At 36.9% G+C, this 20528-nt stretch overlaps 1 protein-coding gene across 1 annotated transcript in view; it reads left to right on the forward strand.

The window, feature by feature from the left end:
• The first annotated feature begins 18547 nt into the window (after nucleotides 1–18547).
• Nucleotides 18548–20528, forward strand: part of LOC138716230 (esterase E4-like) — a 52317-nt gene continuing 50336 nt past the window's right edge. The window contains exon 1 of the mRNA XM_069849078.1: nucleotides 18548–18769. Coding sequence (XP_069705179.1) covers nucleotides 18548–18769 — 222 coding nt within the window. The remainder of the gene's footprint in view (nucleotides 18770–20528) is intronic.

A 20528-nucleotide genomic window follows, 5' to 3' on the forward strand; every position in this document is an offset into this window, starting at 1 on the left:
ACGGCCAAATTTGATGACATAATGAAGTTAGCAACAAAGTATGTTTCTCCTTTTGACATGTGGTTTTACAATGATTTGTTATCCGACAACCTGTCCATGTCGGATGATGAGTGAGGCACTTTGGAGTCTGTGCAAAATATGTGTACCATGTACAAATATAAGGCTTCAGTATATCAAAAAGTAGAACTTAAAGTTATTTTATATTTAATGATTTGTGAGTGTGGAAATTTATTCAGTATACGTTTTTGTACTATTTTATATTGGATGATTAATTTGTAATTGTAGAAATTTTGTTTACCATACATTTTACAATATAAGCTCCACACATTTTAAAATGATTGTTATGTTGTATAATAATGCAGTACTTCTCAAACATCAGGGATCTTTTTCATTAAATTGACTATTTGAAATGGAAAAAAAAATCTTGGTTCTTTGGTGAAAGAACCAGGTAACTCCACAATTAAAATATTTAATTACAGGTGATGGTTTTGTGATATAATTTTACTTTCAGTACAGGAAAGAGTATTCACTTCTGTTCTATCAGTGTTTCAAATTTGAGATTCATGGAAACAATGCTGAATTTTTTATTCAGTTTTCTTTGATTATCTCAAAATGAACTAGAAAGGAGCTACCTGGTCCTTTTAACAAGCCCTTCAATTTTGCGACATTCAGTGAAACAAACTACTTGGAAAAGAAAGGACAACCAATGATTTCTGTTATTGACAAGGTAAAGAAAGTGGAGAGTGATTTAAGAAACTCTGCTGGACAAATTGGCAAAGCAGTAAGCAAAAAGACTTGATTTGGTTTTGAAAAAAAAAATGAAGGCTACAATACTATGTGCAAGATTTCAAAATGTCTACAAAGTGAAGAATTTGACATACTATGTTTGAAGATTTCTCACCTAATGATGTTGTTAAGTTCAAATTTGCACCTGTAACATCAGTCGACGTAGAAAGAAATTTTTCTATGTATAGTCCGACCATTGGATCTGTGCCCCAGTAAGATATGCGCACTGAACCTTAATTCCTTTTCAGCCTCGGCAATTCATTTCTCTCCCTGTATTCCTATTTCTCTCTTTTCTATCCCTCTCTCTCTTTCTCTCCCCCACTACTCACAATTTTGAGCCTTCTTGCGGGACAGTTTATTGGCACTTGCAGTCCAGTGTTGTCAACTTAACATGAATACTGTAGCATGGGGTGGTGAAAGAAATATTATTAAGCAAGTAATAGCATTTTGCGATGAAGAGAAACATACAGGTCAATATTTGTTTCCTATAAATCAGGCAACGAAAAGAGCAGCTGCGATCACATGTGAGGCTTATTTTATTTCAATTGATTACGTATTAAAATTACTTACTTAACTAATACTAATATAATACAACTTTTTTATGTAATTTATATAGATAGGTCAGAGCGCCTAATAAAGAAAATCAGGAGACAGGGAGTCTGTGCAGGAGATGAAAAGCTAGTCACCAGGGAAGAACAGACCAAGGGAACCTTTAATTCTTGTAGATGATGTGGACAGATGTATTTTAAGAAGAAAGATACAAGAATTTTATATGATGCAGAAAGAAGTTCCGACATTGGAGAAATTATTGAAGGTTGCGAGGAAGCAATAAATTTCCAAGGAGGGAGAGAAACACTACGGAAAGTGATTCGAGACATGGGATTTAGATTTAAAAAATGTAGAAATACAAAATGTATTTTGATTGAAAAAAATGATATTGTAGCATGGAGGGCCAGTTATTTAAGAAAATTGCGCATTTCACAGAGAAGGAAAGTATATTGTGTATTTAGACGAAACATGGATACATCCACATTATACTGTTAAAAAATGCTGGCAAAGCGATGATGTTTCTGATGTAGTTTCAATTTAACCAATAAATATCCACTGTAATAATATAATTATCTGCAAACAATCATAAGTCAATCAGCGTTATTAGACCTACTTAAATTAAATTATGACTAAGTAATAATTAACCTTACATTATTATAAGAAATATTCATGACACTGTTTGACGGAAGTTTGGCAACATCCCTATTCAGCAAGGTTCGTGGCCTGCTGTTTGACGTAGTGGGAGAGAAACGGGTGGAATGGGGTGAGTAGAGGCGTTAAGTTTTCCAAGAATGACGACAGCGCTGAAGGGGCACAGATTCGATGGTGCGACAATACAAATATATTCTGGCACATAATTGCAGAATAAGGTAAGCTTTTGAAGTGTTCCACAACATATTTTTTTAATTTAATTCTTATTCTACACCTTTAATCAAATTTAATGTAAGTCGTTCCCATGAGTGGCACCATGATAGCACTACTTCAAGATGGCTGCTGTACTTAACATTCGTCAGAAACAATGTGTTGTTATAGAGTTCCTGTGCTGTGAGAATGAGATAGTGGGAAACATTCACAAGAGGTTGAAAATGGTGTATGGAGATGCAGTATGGTTGGTTGGTGGGCAAGCAGAGGTGCAATTGAAAAGAAAGAAAAGAAAAAGGAAGGTCAAACACACTCGTATGGTGCTGGGTTGTGCTTGTTATGTAAGTACATTACATGCACTCTTATTTTTTAAAAATTGTCTCTATCTCAAAACTACATTTTTATACTTTCAAAATGCTCTGTGAGACACAATTTTCATCTGATTGTCTTCAAATTTGGAACACATATACTTCAAAAGATGATTAAGGGGAGATGTAGGCATGAAATTAGAAAAAAAAAAAAACTGATTTGTTTTGTTGTACCATTCTTAAGTTTTGTATTTTTCGAGTAATTTATCAAAAATACAAAATTCAATTTCGGTATGACAGAGCAGTGCCACAAGTTACAATTTTCAGAAGAAATTGACAGAAGGGGCTGGTAGTCACAGTATAGTAGGGGACGGTTATCCCAAGTCGTCTAGTGTGACAACCAACCCCAATGTTTGTTGGATCCCCTGCCTGTGATTATTGTAGCTCGACTCGCACCTCCAGACGAACAGATATAAAAATAAATATTTTGAAAATATTGGACATATACAGATTATTAATATTACGATTATTATATTTATCAGATTACTACTGTTTAGGTGAGGAGTGTTAGTTTTCAATTATTTTAAATTTGTTACTTATGTTTTCATGCATGTTATTAGTCTAGTATTATTTATACATTTTTTTCCCATAAGATATGGGTAGAAATTAAAAAAAAAAAAAAAAAGATGCGTTCACCTAAACAACGTATCAATTCGACAGACTGCAAAGGCATATGATATTAACTATAGAACTCTGGCTTGTTATTGTCAAAAGATAACACCAGAGCAACTTAATGATCCAGACATTCCTGTTGGCTATATCAAGAAGAGGAATTCGAAGAGACTGAATTAGTGGAATATATACTGCAGGCATTGAATATTTATTTTAGGCTCTCTTCTAAAGAAGTTCGAATGTTGGCCTACCAAGTTGATGTAGCAAATTCAAAGGAAATGCCTAAGTCTTGGGAGGAAGAAAAGGTAGTAGGTGCAGATTAGTTTTCTGCATTTCTAAAGAGACACCAAGTGTTATCTATTAGAAGTCCACAAGCTATAAGTTTATCAAGGGCTGGGAGATTTAACTGTACCAATGTTGATAAGTTTTTCAATTAATATGGTGATGCAACAACATAGATTACAAGTCCATGGAACATGGACGAAACCAGAATTATAATGGCTCAAAAGCCATATAGAGTTGTCGCTCGTAGGGTATACAAGCAAGTGGGTATCATCGTTTCAGCATAACAAGGAAGCTTTGTGACAATCACTGGTGTTATTTCTGCGATAGGGAACCACATTCCACCTTTTTTCTTCCTGCGCGTAAACTACAGGGATCATTTCGTCACAGTAGGCCCCCCTAGATCTTCTGGTTGTGCTGATCCTAGTGGTTGAATGCAAGATAAACATTTTTACACAGTAGCGAAGAGCACTCATGACAAACTAGTGTTGCTACTTCCAGATAATCATGGTTCTCTTCTAAGTTTAGATGGCTTGAACTTTGGAAAGGCCAATGAAATTATGCTCTCGTTTCTGCCACACTGTTCACATCATTTACAGTTATTAGGCTGAGCAGTGTTTGGGCCTTTTAAGCGCTATTACAACACCGCTACTGACACACCGATGCTCACAAACCAATGACCATCTATGATATACCTAGTATAGCTCTGCCTATCCTCTAGTAATGACTCCATCCAATATATCAGGGTTTACATGCACTGGCATTTTCCCTTTCAATAGGAACATATTTACTGATGAGGATTTTGCTCCAGGATATGTATTGGATAGACAACTGCCAGAAAATAATGGACAGGCTGGTCCTTCTAATAGTGAAAGCAGTGAACCGACAACAACTGGGACAAAGTCATCTACCAGCAACGAGAAGGCAAATGAAGAAAGAAGAGAGTTCATTTCACAAAAAAAATCAAACAATACACAAAAGACAGCTGTTCTTTTGTATCATCCTTCAGGCCAGGGAATAATAAAGTTTCCATCTGTCTCACTGCATAGCACATGAATGGGAAACCATTTTCTGACAGTGAGTTCTTGGAGGCTTTCTTACTGACATCCGACACATTATTTGAAGATTTGCCCAACAACAAATAATAAATAGAATTCAAGAAATGCCAGCCAGCAGAAACTGTCAAGAATAGAATAACAAAAATTAGTGAAGATGTTTCGGAGCAAATGAAAGCTGATTTGGATAACGCCCAGACGTATTCAATATGTATTGATGAAAGCACGGATGTGACCTTACAAGCAAGGTTAGCTATTTTTGTCCGATTTCCTTGTGGAAATATAATGAGAGAGGAATTAGTTAAATTGCTGAGCTTACCAACTACGACCACAGGAAAACATATGTAATGAAGTGAAGCAAGAACTTTTATTTCAAATGGGGTTTGACTTAGAGAAAATTGTGTCTGTGACAACTGATGCAGCCAAGTACTGTATGGTGGGTTTGTGAAATTTCTTAAAGAAGAGATTCAACACCCTATTGTATAGTTCTATTGTATTTTACATCAGGAACTGCTATGTCCGAAAGCAAGTATGAAGTCATTTGAAAGTGTACTCTCAGTGGTACCGTAAAACAGGGAGGATGAAGTGAGATGCGGGAGCATTTATGGAATGAAATGTGTCATAGTTTAAAAAGTAAATTAATGTTAGAAAACTTTCTACTGCCCTCTGTTGCCAACACACTGTACTTCATGTTGGTGCAAAGCTATAAGACCTCAGAAGGGCAACTGGAGTCATGGTATCTGATCAGACTGTAAGGAATAGGTTACAAGAAAGGAATTTAGGACTTAGACGACCTATTCGAGTGCCTCACTTAACAACACAACATCTTGCAGCTGGGCTTCTGTTCACCCGTAATCACGTCAATTGATAACTTCGATATTGGCGAGCTGTGTTGTTCACAGATGAGTCACAATATATTATATTATACATTATAGATATACTAAATTGCTATATTTCGTCAACAGCTGTGGTCTGGGGTAAAGTGAGACAGCACGTGTGCGACAAGAAAATGCTGTGAAATTATAAACGAGCGCTGGGAAAATGACCACATGTTCCAGTTGATAGAGTGAAGTTAGAAGCTGCACAAAAATGCTGCAGAAATGAGCTTCCGTGAAGCCTACGAAACGTATGGAATTGACAAAATGAAGTTGTTTCGATATGTAAAAAATATAAAACAGAAAATATATGGGGGACAAAATTGTTGTCGGAAGTAAAAGAATGCATAGTGAAAGATAAACTAATTAAGGCAAGTGAGTGGAGTTTTCCTTTTAGAATGTATCACCTTCGTGACTGTACAACAGTATCTTGACTCAAATGGGTGTACAATAAATAAATTTGTTAATAATATGCCTGGGATAGATTGGGGAAAATCTTTCCTTCAACGACATCCAGTTCTAACTAACAGAATAGGCGAAAATATTGAACGAGCAGAGCACAAATCACTCTCCAGATTGTCAATGAATATTTTGACAATTTAAAGACGACTTTAGAGGGAGTTCAGCCCAGCACCTGAACAAACCTACCAGATGCTCCTAGTTTGTAGGCGAGGAACAAAGCACCCAGAAAAAGTGACGCAGTTCTCTAAATCTGCGACATGTGTCATGTTTGCCTGTTCAGGAAATTGAGAGATGATTCCATCACATGTCGGAGTATCTCTACGAATCATGGACAGTTCGAGGACCAAAGGGTTGTCGTTATAGAAATACGAAGAGTGGATGGTTCAACCAAAGCATTTTGAAGACTGGTTTTCTTCTATTGCTCTCCCCTATCTTCAAAAGCAATCATGTTCACAAGTGCTAACTGATGACAACCTATCAAGTCACATATCTATCCATGTCTCCAGCATTTGTGAAGAAAATGGCAATAGATTTGGCATGCTGGCAAAAATACTCCACTCACTTAACTCAACCCCTGGATGTGGCTGTCTTCGTTCTTTGAAGTGGAGGAAATTGCTGATGGCTTGGAAAGATTAAAGAAACAGGGGAGCAATAACGAAAGTGAAATTTCCTTCACTGCTGAAAAAGAAGATTATGAACATGAGCTGTGAGTCACATTTACAAGTTTCGATTCGGAATAGCTTTAGGAAAACTTGATTACTCCCACTTGACAGAAGTCAAGTTCTAACTCAGCAACAGAATCATGGACTTGATGTGACTGATGTAGAGAGCAATATCGATGTATCTTTTCTGGAAATGTCTGCGATATGGAGATCTGAACAGCAATCCATCAGCAGCTGGACAGAAAAGAGGCCAAAGAATCAATATTTCACCAGGCCAAAGTCTTAGTGCCAGAAGTATTGAATCTGAGGAAATGGATGATGATGATGGTCCAGTTGTTGCAGGACCACAGCAAGATGATTCACAAAACAGTGGCACTGAGTGTGAAGCAGTATCAGCAGCTACAAAAAGACAGCCAGCACCAGTGGACTACACAGATTTACAACAAGGGGATTACATTCTTGTGCAAAATTGAAAGCTGCTAGAGGAGGCAGGCGTTCTGAGTCATCATATTATAAGTATCCTGCCCAAGTAACTTCAGTGGAATCGAACAGATGATCTACTTCGTGTAGTGTTGAAGTGAAGTTCATGAAACTTTACAGGAATCATGAAGACATTTTCGTTTGGCCAGATATTGATGTCAGTTTCATATATCCGCATAAAGTTGCTGGAAAATTGGAAATTCCAGAAAAGATGCACTTTGGCCAGATGAAGTTTCCTTCTTTAAAGAACATGTGAAGCGTCTAGTGACTAAGAGTGTGTAAAACACAGCATGGCAAGTGCCTGCTGTTTCCGACAGGTGGCAGCATGCACTAGGCGCTAAGGAGTAGGTCAACTGGTGAACGGCAGGTGGCAGCAGGAGAATGCATGCGGAGAAGCTGCGGCCATCTTCTCATCCACTTGCTTCCAAGGTGTGCTCCTAGTAAGACGTGTTACGTGAGAGCTGTGATGTTAAGTAGCCAGATGTATTTTAAAAGGTTTTTCTCTCTTGAACATAATCAACTGTTTAACATTATCATTCCTTCCAAGTTCAAATGTAGTAAGGCATCCCAAAATTAGGTCACAGTTCATTACCAAACAGTTGCATACTGTAGCAGTAGGGATGCCAGTATCTAGACTTCATAATATTATTGTCTACAGCATTTCCTCTGTAAAGTGATGACAGTTATACTGCTGTAACTCAGTCCCCAGAGCCTCGTTTGCACCATCAGGATGTACCACGTGAAGGTGAGGCTGGGAATAGGACAGGAGAGGCTGTAAGAGACGCTTCACTGTCCTTTACATCCCACAATTCATTAATGAGTTAACACATTTCCTACGATTTTGAGACCTTTTTGGAAACACAAGTTTACAGCATCTCTGAAAACAGAAAATCTGACTATTAATAAACACTAAATTGCCACTAGATAACTTTAACGAACATTTCACTTCCCCTCCTCCAGATCCCTGTTTAAAAGATGAAACCCAGCTCGGAATTATATTCTTATCCTGTACAAGACACAAAAATGTGTTGTCAATTAATATATAACCCCAGCTGAAGTAAGAAAATCATTCAATGAAAAGTATGTTAGGACAAGATTTCAAAACATAGACAAAATTAATATAACTCTCCTACATAAAATAATAGATGTAATTCTATCCACTGTAACTCATATATTTAATAACTCCAATGTATCAGGTACCTATCCTGACATATGAAAAATGGCAATAGTAAAGCCTTTACCAAAAACCACTTCTCCTCCTACACTAAATGAGCTCATAAATATCCTTTCCACTCTTTCCAAAGCTCTCGAAAAAATCATAAATCAACAGCTGATGGACTAACTGAATAAATATAAACTTTTAGGTACACTTCAATCTGGATTCAGATTAGGTCATAGCACAGCTACAGCCCTAATTAGGTAACTGAAAACATTCGAAATGCAATGGACAGAGGAAAGGACCACAGTCTAGTATATATATATATATATATATATATATATATATATATATATATAGTCACGAAGCTCAATATGTAGGAAATATGCGTCCATAGATAGTTGCTAACCACTAGGATCGCTACTATCATCTCATCACAGACAATGCGAAATAATACCTGCATAGTTCCTAGCATTCTCATCAACTCAAGCTTCGTGACTGTATATACTAGACTGTGAGAGGACACTATGCCTCCTCGATCTGAGTAATACTTTTAATTCTGCGGATATCGAATTGTTCATTTCAGCTTACTCAAATTACAGACTCTACACCTTTCTGACAGTACTATGAGCTGGATGGAATCATACCTGCATGGCCGCTGATGAAGCATCTCTGACGGAAATCGTCTTCTTCTTGGTGATCCACGAAAGGGGGAGTTTAACAAGGCTCTGTTCTCGATCTGCTACTTTTTTTTTTTTTTTCAATTTATGTCAATGACGTCTCAATGAACATAGTACATTGTCGCTACCCATTTATATGCTGATGATCACCAACTCTAATTATGTACATTTCCGACCTGATACATTAAATTATTCCATCTGAAAATTAAACAGCGATCTCATTTCAGTCTCAACATGGGCCAACAGATTCAGACTTAGAATTAATGCAGCCAACACTCAAGCAATAATAATAATAATAATAATAATAATAATAATAATAATTTATTTTACCTGGAAGAGTTAAGGCCTCGAGGCCTTATCTTCCACTCGACCAGGTCTACAATCATCAGAGCTAAAAGACTGCTAAACACTTTCAACGAATGCCATTAGGCTTAATAATATTGAAATTCTGTACTCACCTATCGCAAAAAATCTAGAAATATATTTTGATAACGAATTAAGATGGAATTATTAAGTAAAGCACACTTCTAAAAAAACATGTTTATTATTCACTTGCGGTGAAACGAGCGTTGCGCGACTTCCGCCGATTTTGGATTAGACACCGACACACTTGAACTGCCAACATAGAAAACAAAAAATCACACTCAATCGCTTTCACCTTCATCTTGACGGGATAATAAAACCCTAAATTAACCTAACCTAACCTAACCTAACCTAACCTAAGTGCGTTGGTGTCTATTCCAAAATCGGCGGAAGTCGCTCAACGCTCCTTTAACCCCAAACTCTTCGAACAAATTGCATGTTCATAATACATGTATAAGATGTGTGTGCAATGTGTAACAATGCGATCATATTTCACCATTTTTCGTATCTCTATCTTGGCTCCAACTCAACAAACATAGAGCTTTACACTGTCTCTTCTATTTCAAATTCTGCACAACTCAATCCCAAGTTACCTGCCGTCTCCTGTATTTATGTTCCAACCATAACCTAAATACTCGACCTCAGATCACCAGCACATTGAGTATATCCCTTCATAACACTTCCTGCTACTCTTCATCATTCACTGTTTCAATTGCTCGTCATTGGAATTCCCTACCTCATATCATACCTTAAGGGGCTGTCCGACAATGACTACTGTCAAAAGTCAGTTGTCAAATAGTTAAATTCTTTTAACCTAAAAGTGATAACTATACAAATGCAAGTTTTTCTATTTGTTTGGAGGGAAGGGAGGGTGACAGAAGAAACTTCGCAGTAATATCCATATATTAACTCCTTTGATTAATTAGTTTATTCTGCCACTATGAAATCTAACTGCCATAATAACTAAAGTCACACGATAACTTTTACACACTTACTACAAATTTTATATTTAACATTCAATGGTAATTAAGTAGGTATGCAGTAAGCATTGTCCAAGCCATATTCCCACAATAAGGGTCAAGAGCCTATAGGCGTATTTATACTTCAATTAAATTTTCAGTGTTTTCTTATGACTGACATATTGCCAGCCTCTTTACACTCCAATACGAAAGAATGTGCCCTGAACCTCTATTGTGGGAAAACAGCACTCTGAGAATGCTCACTATATAGGCTATTATACTTGGCTCGGAAACATGACGGCCTCTCTTCTTGGAATAGGTAATCTCTCATAAACCCCCATCCTCTACTCAACCCCTAGTCGCGTGGCAGAAATACAATAGATCCCAGCATTGCCAAATCTAGTAGTCATTGCCTCTACCTGTTGGGTTTCATCCATTCTAAGTGTCTTTGTCGACGTGTTGTTTTATACCGTTGTGCGCTTCAATATATCTAATTTATTCCGGCCATGATTAATGAGTGTTGGAGCAGATGATCCGCAGCCAGGCCTCCTGATACACCTGAAGATCCAGGACCATCACGACAAGAACAATAAATAACACCGTCGAAGAAAACAGAATATCTTATTTGCAGAGGAGCGTAGCTAAGAAAACAAAGTGTTAAAATTGTGTCTAACGTTAGAAATTCTATCCATAAAGTAATCGAAAGTTCAGGCAGTTTAATAAGTATAAATCTTAATCACTTAACATCGGACGCAACCGGCGGAGTTGGATATATGGGCATAGAAATTAAGAATTACGGTTCACCAACTGAAGAGAAAATAAACAAATTATAACAGAATTCGGTAAGATAGACGATTTTATACGTGATTTACTTCGCCGAACAGTTTGTGAACAGCACGCGAAAGAGATATCGCCAACAGCAACACCGTCCTTAGCAACCTAAATAATGACATTATTCACAGCAGTGCTTAAAAGTTTTCTAACTTACAGCAGTGAATTAAATGCTTTTAAATCACTCTACATGACAACCAACATATTAGCAATAGTAAAATGAATATATATGAACTTCTTCGCCAACAACACAGTACAAAGAAAAGCCCTACAATTTAAAATTAAATTTACATACCAGTAATGAATAAAATATTGTATAGCATACTAGAGTAAACAGATTTTATGCATTCGTGGAAATTATCACCCAAGGGGAAGCTGATAAAATCTAACTTTACTCTTTTGTACTATAAATTCTATAACTATTCAATGATCACAGTTTCAGAAAATTTTACCGGCGCAACATTCTTAATTAAGTATAAAATTCTGGAACTTCAATAACATGAGAATTTAACACTTATTATAGAAGTCTGCATTTTTTTTTTTGTTTATTTAGGCAAAACATGTTAGTGAAAATATAAATATAAAGTGTTTTTAAAATAAGTTTGTTCATTTTTATACCAATTTTGTTTTAGTAATTATAAATTAAGATATATTTACAAAGATAATATAGTCTTTCTGAAAATCGCGGTTTCACGGAACACAGTTTGAAAAACGTTCGCAAATCACAATGACTTCAAGAATTGGCAACTCGGCTAAGGGTTTATCCCTTGCGCGTGCCTGCAGTTAACTGGTAAAGGGGATGAGGGAAGGTCGTCATGTTTTCGTGCGAAGTATACCCATCCAATCTATAACATCCAAAGTGTATGATTTAACTGTTACCTTAGTCTAGACACTCAGCCTGAACAGGCTGTCCAAGTCTGAGTCCCCTACCAGGCCTGGGATTTTCCATTGAAAAATCAGCAATGACACTTGTGGCAGACAAGAGTGCAGTTGCAGCTTTCTTTGGGATGTTTCAGTCTCAATGTTAGGCGCCAAAATCATTCTGTCCATCATTCCATAGCATTCCTCGATTGCTGGTCGGTGATGCGTGGAGGTTGATCTAGGGAGGAACAGGGTTGTTTGCTCGAAAGTTGCTTTTGGTCCAGGGAAATTACTTCTCTTTTACGAAAAAAAAAACTCTTCTTTTGTTTACACCGTGGCCCACTGTAGTTTATCCTGCAATTACAATAATTGATTTTCATACCACAGAAGCGGAGCAAGTGTACCGGTGCTTCCATCTTTCTCTTTCGCATGCACAAACATGTACCCTACATTTTAAATTATAGCCTATTATTACACAGTAACTTAAAGAAATTATCGATAAAATGATCTGACGATAGGTAAAAACCAGAATAAAGATTTATTTACAGCCCACTTGCAGAAGTAATTGGGATTACGCGTCCCTCCCGGCACCATGCCAGGCACACACTGAACAAACTTTTCCTATTACACATTTTAGGCTACGCTATCTCAGCCGATTTCACATCACCCACAATTAGTAACAGAATGACTAATATTACAAATTCGGTGCACCTACAGATCTCATAATTCAGCATGAGCAAGGCACATCATCAGCACATAAAAACGATTAACTTCGTAACAGAAATTAACCATCAATAAACCCTACACAAACCAACCTCCATTCTCCATTTCACCAATGAGCAGTGCAGTGTCGCCAACACATAAATTATATCCCTGTCAATCTATCACCTGTAAATCCGTCAGAATGGCCCAAATTAGTATAATTAAGCACTTCTTTTGACATTATGAACATGGTGAAAGAAAAAAATAAATTTTTTATCTGCCCCCATCAGAATGTTTGCTTGTTAGTTCTACCATGACATCTCTATCTTAATATATTAACGGAAAGTTGAATGCGTAACGTTAATCTGGGAATCATTGCAGTTGAGTGGGACATTTGAAAAACCCTTTTTCTCTAAAATATCCGACCCGATCCCAAAAATGTCGCTAATCCCAAACACAAATTTCACGATTTTTCACTTATATCTAGGCTTATATTGACAACACTGAAGTCAGTGTCAGTGTCGCCAACTTGTTTCTTATGAACCCTCTATGAAAGTGAAGAAGCCGCTAAATTGCTATATTTCATTTCCATTTCATTTATTATATTCCATAGATCTTAGATGAGCAATGAAGCTTTAAGATGTGGAACAAATCAAAATTTTACAATATTACAATTACAATTTTTACAATATTTTACAATTTTGTAATTTTCTACAATTTGTTTACAATATTTTGGGGAGCTGTAGTGAGAAGATGTGAGGCCCGAGGATTCGCCAAAAGATTACCCGGCATTTGCCTTATGGTTGGGGAAAACTTCGGTAAAAACCCAACCAGGTAATCAGACCAAAGGGGGTGAAATGAAGTGAGGCTGAGGACTCGCCATAGACCATCCGGCTTCAGTCCCACGGCTGGGGAAAACCTCGGAAGAAATCATTCAATGAGACCAAATGGGGGATCCAACTCAAGCCCGAGCGCAGCTCCGGATCAGCAGGCCAGCCAATATCAAATGCAGGGCCGGATTTAGGTATAGTGCCGCCCCTAGGCAGTGCTAAAATTTGAATCAAAATACATGCTTCTTGTGAATTATAAAGATTTCCTTCTCACTTTCTTCATAGAGAAAACACTGATGATGTCATCAAGTCGATCTGACGAAGCATATCAGACTCGATGCCAAAGACGTTGTAGTTAGAGATGGGTAAAAAATAACACAACAGTTATTTTGGAACTGTTCCGGTCTCGGAACTGTTGCAAAAATGAACAGTAGGTCGGAACCTCCTGTTCCGAAATAACAGTGTTCCGACTCCGAGCTGCTCACTTGCCCAGCTGTTGCGGGCTTGCAGTACCGCGTTGCTATGTTCCGACTCCCTCGGAACTGTTGCAAAAATGAACAGTAGGTCGAAACCTCCTGTTCCGAAATAACAGTGTTCCGACTCCGAGCTGCTCACTTGCCCAGCTGTTGCGGGCTCGCAGTACCGCGTTGCACAAGGTATAATGTTCCGACTCCGAGATAACAGTCGGAACGTCGGAGCTTGTTCCGATGAACCAACGACAGCTGCAGTTACACTGTTCTCGTTGTTCTTTATGTTGTACTTGGAACTTCGTTGGATAAAGTTGGTACTTGAAACTCTCACGTGGTTGGAGGGGGGCGCATGGAAATTGAAATCCTTGCGGTGGCGCGAACTTTAATATCAACATTTGTAAGACTGGCCAATCATCTGTAATGTTATAGTAAGTATTTAATAATCTGTAATATTCATTCCCGCTTTATGGTTTATTTCACCATTAGTTGACTAATTCTGTTTTATAAACATTCTACAGTCATAAAGTACGCATACTATTATTAATTCATTGATCAGCTGATTCTATACAAAGGTTAAAGTCGTAAATGGTAATGAGTGGTTTAGTTACAATGTCTGTAAGTCGTTTGTTGAGGTTAAGTCTGACAAGCACAAGTTTTTGTGCTATCTTCTCTGTTATCAAAGAACGACAAAAATGTTGTAGCATTATTTGTTGGAAACTGCCCATATAAGTACTGATTTGGAGAGGAGGTTTAATGCGAAGTTTAAATTACACTTTGGTAAAGATGCGATTCCAATATTTTACTAACCCACTGCGGGGTTTCCAGGTTTCATTACTGCCAATATATATCTTTTTTATTTATGAAATTGTAATATTTATTATTATTATTATTATTATTATTATTATTATTGTTGTTATTATTATTATAACTGTGCATTAAGAAAAGTAAAAATAAAAATTAATGATTTGTTTTTTTTTTTATTATGTAATAGAGAGAACAGAAATTACATACCATATATTTTAAATGTTATGTTATTTTTTTTTTAGTTGGCTACCATGTCTTTATAACTTTATGTACGAAAACAAAGTGTTGTATTCTGTCCTTGTAGTCAACAGCTGTGTAATTACTAACATTAAGCTTTTGAGTTCTGTCCGCATGCACAGCAATTTTCCAAAATCGATTCGAATGTGCATTGCAGTGCCATCTATAGATAAGAATGTGTACTATGTCATGCCTATGAGTGCTCCAGTGTGAGCTGCATGGTGAAGAGGGAGGGTACTGTACCGTTCGTTTGAACGACTCAACGACTCCGACTCATCACCACTGGTGACTGTTATTTCGGAACTGTTATTTGGAACATAGTATTTTTTCGGAACCGGAACCGTCGGAACTGTTCCGGGAAAAGAACAACTTCGCCCATCACTAGTTGTAGTTATCTCGATGCAAAGAAACATAGGTATTCAAACTTATTCATTGTTGAAACGAAACTGATTTGTGAAAGGCAGGCTGAGGTTTATTTTAAGCATTGGGTTTGTTGGTGGTGTAATTATTACGAGTATTTCTTACTCCGATAGGAAGTATAGAGTAAATTGAAAAATAAACTCCAACTCTTTACGGAATAAATCTTTCATATCGAATTATATAGAGCACATGCTGAAATTGATTAAATAGTATTGTTGGCGATATATTGTATTGAAAATGTAACAGAGTTATTGTTACTATTCATTCATACTTACTTACTGGCTTTCAAGGAACCTGGAGGTTCATTGTCGCCCTCACATAAGCCCGCCATGGGTCCCTATCCTCAGCTAGACCAATCCAGTCTACTGTGGTCGTGCCAGAGAATCAGTCCCATTCCGAGGCTTATTTGAAGGTTTCGTAACAAGCTGTTTTTTTACGGTGATGGGTTGTTAGCCCTTCGCCCAATCCCCAAGCTGGAGGACCATATTCATACCGATAAATAATAAATACACATCCAATTTGATTTTCAACAATGCATTCTTGTTTATACGAGCAGTTAAATTTAAGATTTTGCAATTCATTTTGAGGGAATTTTCAGGCAAGTCTTTGAAATTCAATTAAATGGATTTATTATTTTTCCGTCAATGATTTAACATGCCATATACAAGGTACAGATCCTTTATATTACGTAATTAAATGTTCGTATTAACGTTTTCTTCGCTCTTGAATTGCGGCATCATCAGATACGTTTGTTGTTTTACAAATTAGTACAATATGTATAGTTTTTACTTCCCTAAGCCTACAATATTATCTTATTTTCAGTTGATATGCTTGTATGTCAATAAATATTCTTAAAATAACAAGTTTAAGTAACTTAATAAAAAAAATACGATTGTACCTAAATAAAATTTGTTAATGACGATAATCTTTAGTTTACTTTATTTATAGCTTTAAGCTAGTTGATAGTATGGCAAAATTAATCCACCCTTACAATTATGTCAAGGCATGTCATGAAAACTGCACACGACAAAATTCTTATCTCTCCCAAAAATACGATGTTTTGCCACTGATGTAGAAATACACAGAACAAGACGTGTTGAACGCATTACATGTTTCTGTATTAAAACTAGCAAAAAAAAACATCATTAAAGCAGAGAAGATGACAGGAAAAGTTATATACAGTCGGAACGGACACGAATCATGTGCATGACGACGATATTAACTTATACATTATTTTGCACAAAATTAAACGAATAAAAACACTCGTTACATCCGATTGGATCAAATATCATTAATGATGATTTGCTAACATTAGACACAGATGGGCACCCTTACGATTTACATCCGTGAAATTAAGTCAATTTGTTTATCACCTACACGTACGCTTGGAGGAAATCATAATTAGAGTGAGCATGCAAAAACATGTTCATATTTATGTATACAAATAATAATAATTACATCCGTTACAGCAGAAATAATAATGCTATACTGTGTATAACCTACCACTGAACAAATATGTTTTCATATACACTTGCGACACAATTGTGCAAGTTCTCTCTTTTTCTACCCTTCCATATCAGCATAATATTTATGTTTATCCATCTGTCAAGCTTATATGGTGAACTTGGATGTAAAATTTTACCATTTTACAAAATTATTTATTAAACGAAAGTATCTGGGGCGAGATAGTCATAGAGGGCCAAAGACGACTAGTTCATCTCTGCTCTTACATCCACATAAACTAACAGATGTGAACTACCTTCCAATCAGTTCGGGATTAACGTATGGTTAGCATGATGATTCCTTCCAGCCGTTTTAACTGGCTTAGGAAACCAGATTTCGCTACTCATTGTAGTTCCCGAAATTAATCACGATGCCGGATGCGTATCGATCGTATATACTGGCAGCAATTCCAAGTAACAATTTCTTGCTTCATGGCGACTCGAATGATGCGCTTCTCAGGCACATCTTAGACTATAATCTTTTCGCTGTAAGAAAAATCCTAATGTAAACAATATCACGTGACTGAAGTGAGTCTTCATTGGCCGCTGTTTGGCGCCATAGATTCTCAGTACGTGTTCGCTCCTACTGTTGTACATTCTGTTTCATGTTAACATTTCCCGTTATTCGTCAAGTAGGACTAACCTCACTACTATGCATTCATTTGCTTAGGAAACATTTACTATATAATTACTGTAATTAAAACTCACTTAACTTATTATATACATTTAAGACTATTTGTTTTTCTCCGCCTTTGAGAGGGTTTCCACTCTTATTATTAATAACCACACACACACCGAGGATACAGAAGCCATAGTTCAGTACCACGTGCTTACGTGAACCACGAGCTCGAGTGACGCCAGCTTGTTACAAGAACAGAATACCTCGGTATTACTGTTGGTATTCATCCGCGTTCATAGTACATAACAAAATATAAAAGTAGCTTTTCTTTTACATAGCGTTATACATATCAGTGAAGTTATATGTTTCATCGTATTTAACAACTAGAATTCAATTTTTTATTTTCAAATAATACAAGATTATGGTTTCCAAATACGAACTATATTTTCCTGAGTCATGCGAGTGTTTCGGCTAGGAGCCAAGCACGAGTATGACAGCAACGTGCTTATATTAACATTAGGATTTTTCTTACAGCGAAAACAGTATATGTAGGTAAAATTCAGGACGTAGGTGTTCAACCATAAGTTAGATTAAGAAATTAATTGCTACTTTGCGCTGTATTTTTACAGAAATTTTTATTTTAAACCTCATTACCCAATTTTGACTTACACCACTTCTGCTCTGAACTGCTCATATGGTAGTCGCTTTAAAGTTGGAAAACATATTGGAAAAGAAAGCCCAACAAAGAGGGATACGAACCCTTGCAAGAGCGTAGTCCCGGAATACAGGTAAAGCACGCTAACCAATGACATCTGCCGGTGAGAATTTTAATCCTAAATTGTTTGTTACACAAGCAACAGCGTGAAATGAACATGCACGCGCGACAGAAGGTGACTCAAGCCTAATTTCGTCCCGGAGATCAAACTAGAAGAAAAAACTTGTACTGTACTAATATAATTGCGCAAAATGAAGTAGATGTATTTAAAATGATCGCACATGTAAGAAATATTCTATATAATGAAAAGCTAAAGTCATCATAAGTAGGACTCAGGAAGTTAAAAACGGCGGAAATAAGTATTGCGAAACGTCAGATGTTGCTATATTAATGAAATGAATTCCGAATGAAACTATCAGATGAAAGAATGGCAGTGCGTGCAATCCAGATACTGCTGCTGTTAACAGCATGGCACCGAGCATTATTGGCGGATGAAGAAAACCCTATGGTGCAGGTACAACAAGGGAAGCTGAGAGGTGTTCGACAGGAGACAGTGTGGGGCAAAGAATATCTGGCCTTCTATGGAATTCCATTTGCAAAACCACCTGTTGGATCACTTCGATTCAAGGTATGATGCCATTAATAAAAGTAAACACTCAGCTGTCATAAATGTTCACGACAGAAAACAAAGGCTTATGAGCACCCTCTTAGAAACTCATTCCATGCCTGTGGAGTAACGGTCAGCGCGTCTGGCCGCGAAACTAGGTGGCCTGGGTTCGATTCCCGGTCGGGGCAAGTTACCTGGTTGAGGCTTTTTCCGGGGTTTTCCCCCTCAACCCAATATGAGCAAATGCTGGGTAACTTTCGGTGCTGGACCCCGAATTCATTTCACCGGCATTATCACCGTCATCTCATTCAGACGCTAAATAACCGAAGATGTTGATATAGCGCCGTAAAATAATCTACTGAAAAAAATTAGGGGGGGGGGATGGTTAAATTTGATTTTTTTTCTAGTTGATGCACAATTTTCATTTTTTGATATGCAGAAATATCGTTGCTGCAACAACTTAAATTTGAGATTAGTTTTGGTATTACATTTGGGGCCCAAATTAAAAAAAAAACGCAAGACAGGAATTCACTAAGATGCATATATTTCAGCCACTTTTAAGGAAATCCAAAATTTTTATAACATTTTACTCCTCAAAGCACATTATTTAAAATGTTCGTAGCACAATTTTGATATTTGCTTTCAAAATTTTAAGATAAACAATCTGTTTTTAAGAATGAATTTCAGAAGTACTTTTACAGAAATATTATGGAGGCACATTTTTCAAAATCAACAACTTTTCTTCATCATACAATGAAACCTCATTCAGAATTCCTTGGCGTCGACCAATATGTTATTACGTGATGCAACGTGACCATGCATATTAAACTAAGTTTAATCGTAGCAGAGAAACTACCTGTGATCAATTTTCCATACAAAACTGAAGTATAATGCGTGGTAAACTAACATATGACATGTTAGACTGCGAACTTTCAGCAGGGTAACGCCACAGCTTATACTGCTAATATAGTGTTATACTGGATCATCCAATTATCGTCTGACCAGAGCTGCGACAGGGATTGTGCCGGCCGGGCAATACATGAGTCCTTGGTTCAGCGGTTACTTGTTATGCTAGAGCGATTACGTAATAAATTGTAATGCACTTTAAATGTTATGTACTCACCCATGTCACACAAAGAGAAGCTGTCACTGCCTGCCTCCATTTTTCACACATTTCCGGCATCTGCTTAGGAGATTCCTTAGGAGAATTTCCCAGGTGATTTCCAATGTGATCAAGAGTTTCTTCTGTGGGCACTGTATGTCGCCTTCTTCGATTCTTATCTTGAACACTTCTCGTTTCCCGAAATTGATTAACTAATTTATGAATCGCATGACGACTTGGAACTCGATTACCTGGTAATTTCTCCTGAAATAATCTGCTGACAGCATGAGCGGATGCAGTACGAACATACGAACTGTAAATAAAAACTCGATGTGGAACAGAATAATTACGCCTATTATTTTACATTTATTCTTAGCAGACTGTACACGTGTAGCCTAGTTGCTTGCACTGTTCAAAAACAGTGTCGCGTGAGAGTCCGAACAAAAACAGTTAACCCCGCCCGCCCATTTCCCCATCCGGTCGTAGGCGTTGCCTTATCTGGGGCTATTTCATAAAAGTAATAATTTAATAATAGTCCTAAAAAGGTAATAACATTAAGTAATATTATTACTGTTCTGTTTCATAAAAGTAATAGTTAATAATATTATTTATTACTGTAAAGGCTGATAATATTACTAAAATAAATAATAATATTACTAAAGTGTTTCATAAAGCAGC

Source organism: Periplaneta americana, chromosome 16 (genome assembly GCF_040183065.1).
Source record: "Periplaneta americana isolate PAMFEO1 chromosome 16, P.americana_PAMFEO1_priV1, whole genome shotgun sequence".
In the NCBI taxonomy this organism is placed as follows: Eukaryota; Metazoa; Arthropoda; class Insecta; order Blattodea; family Blattidae; genus Periplaneta; species Periplaneta americana.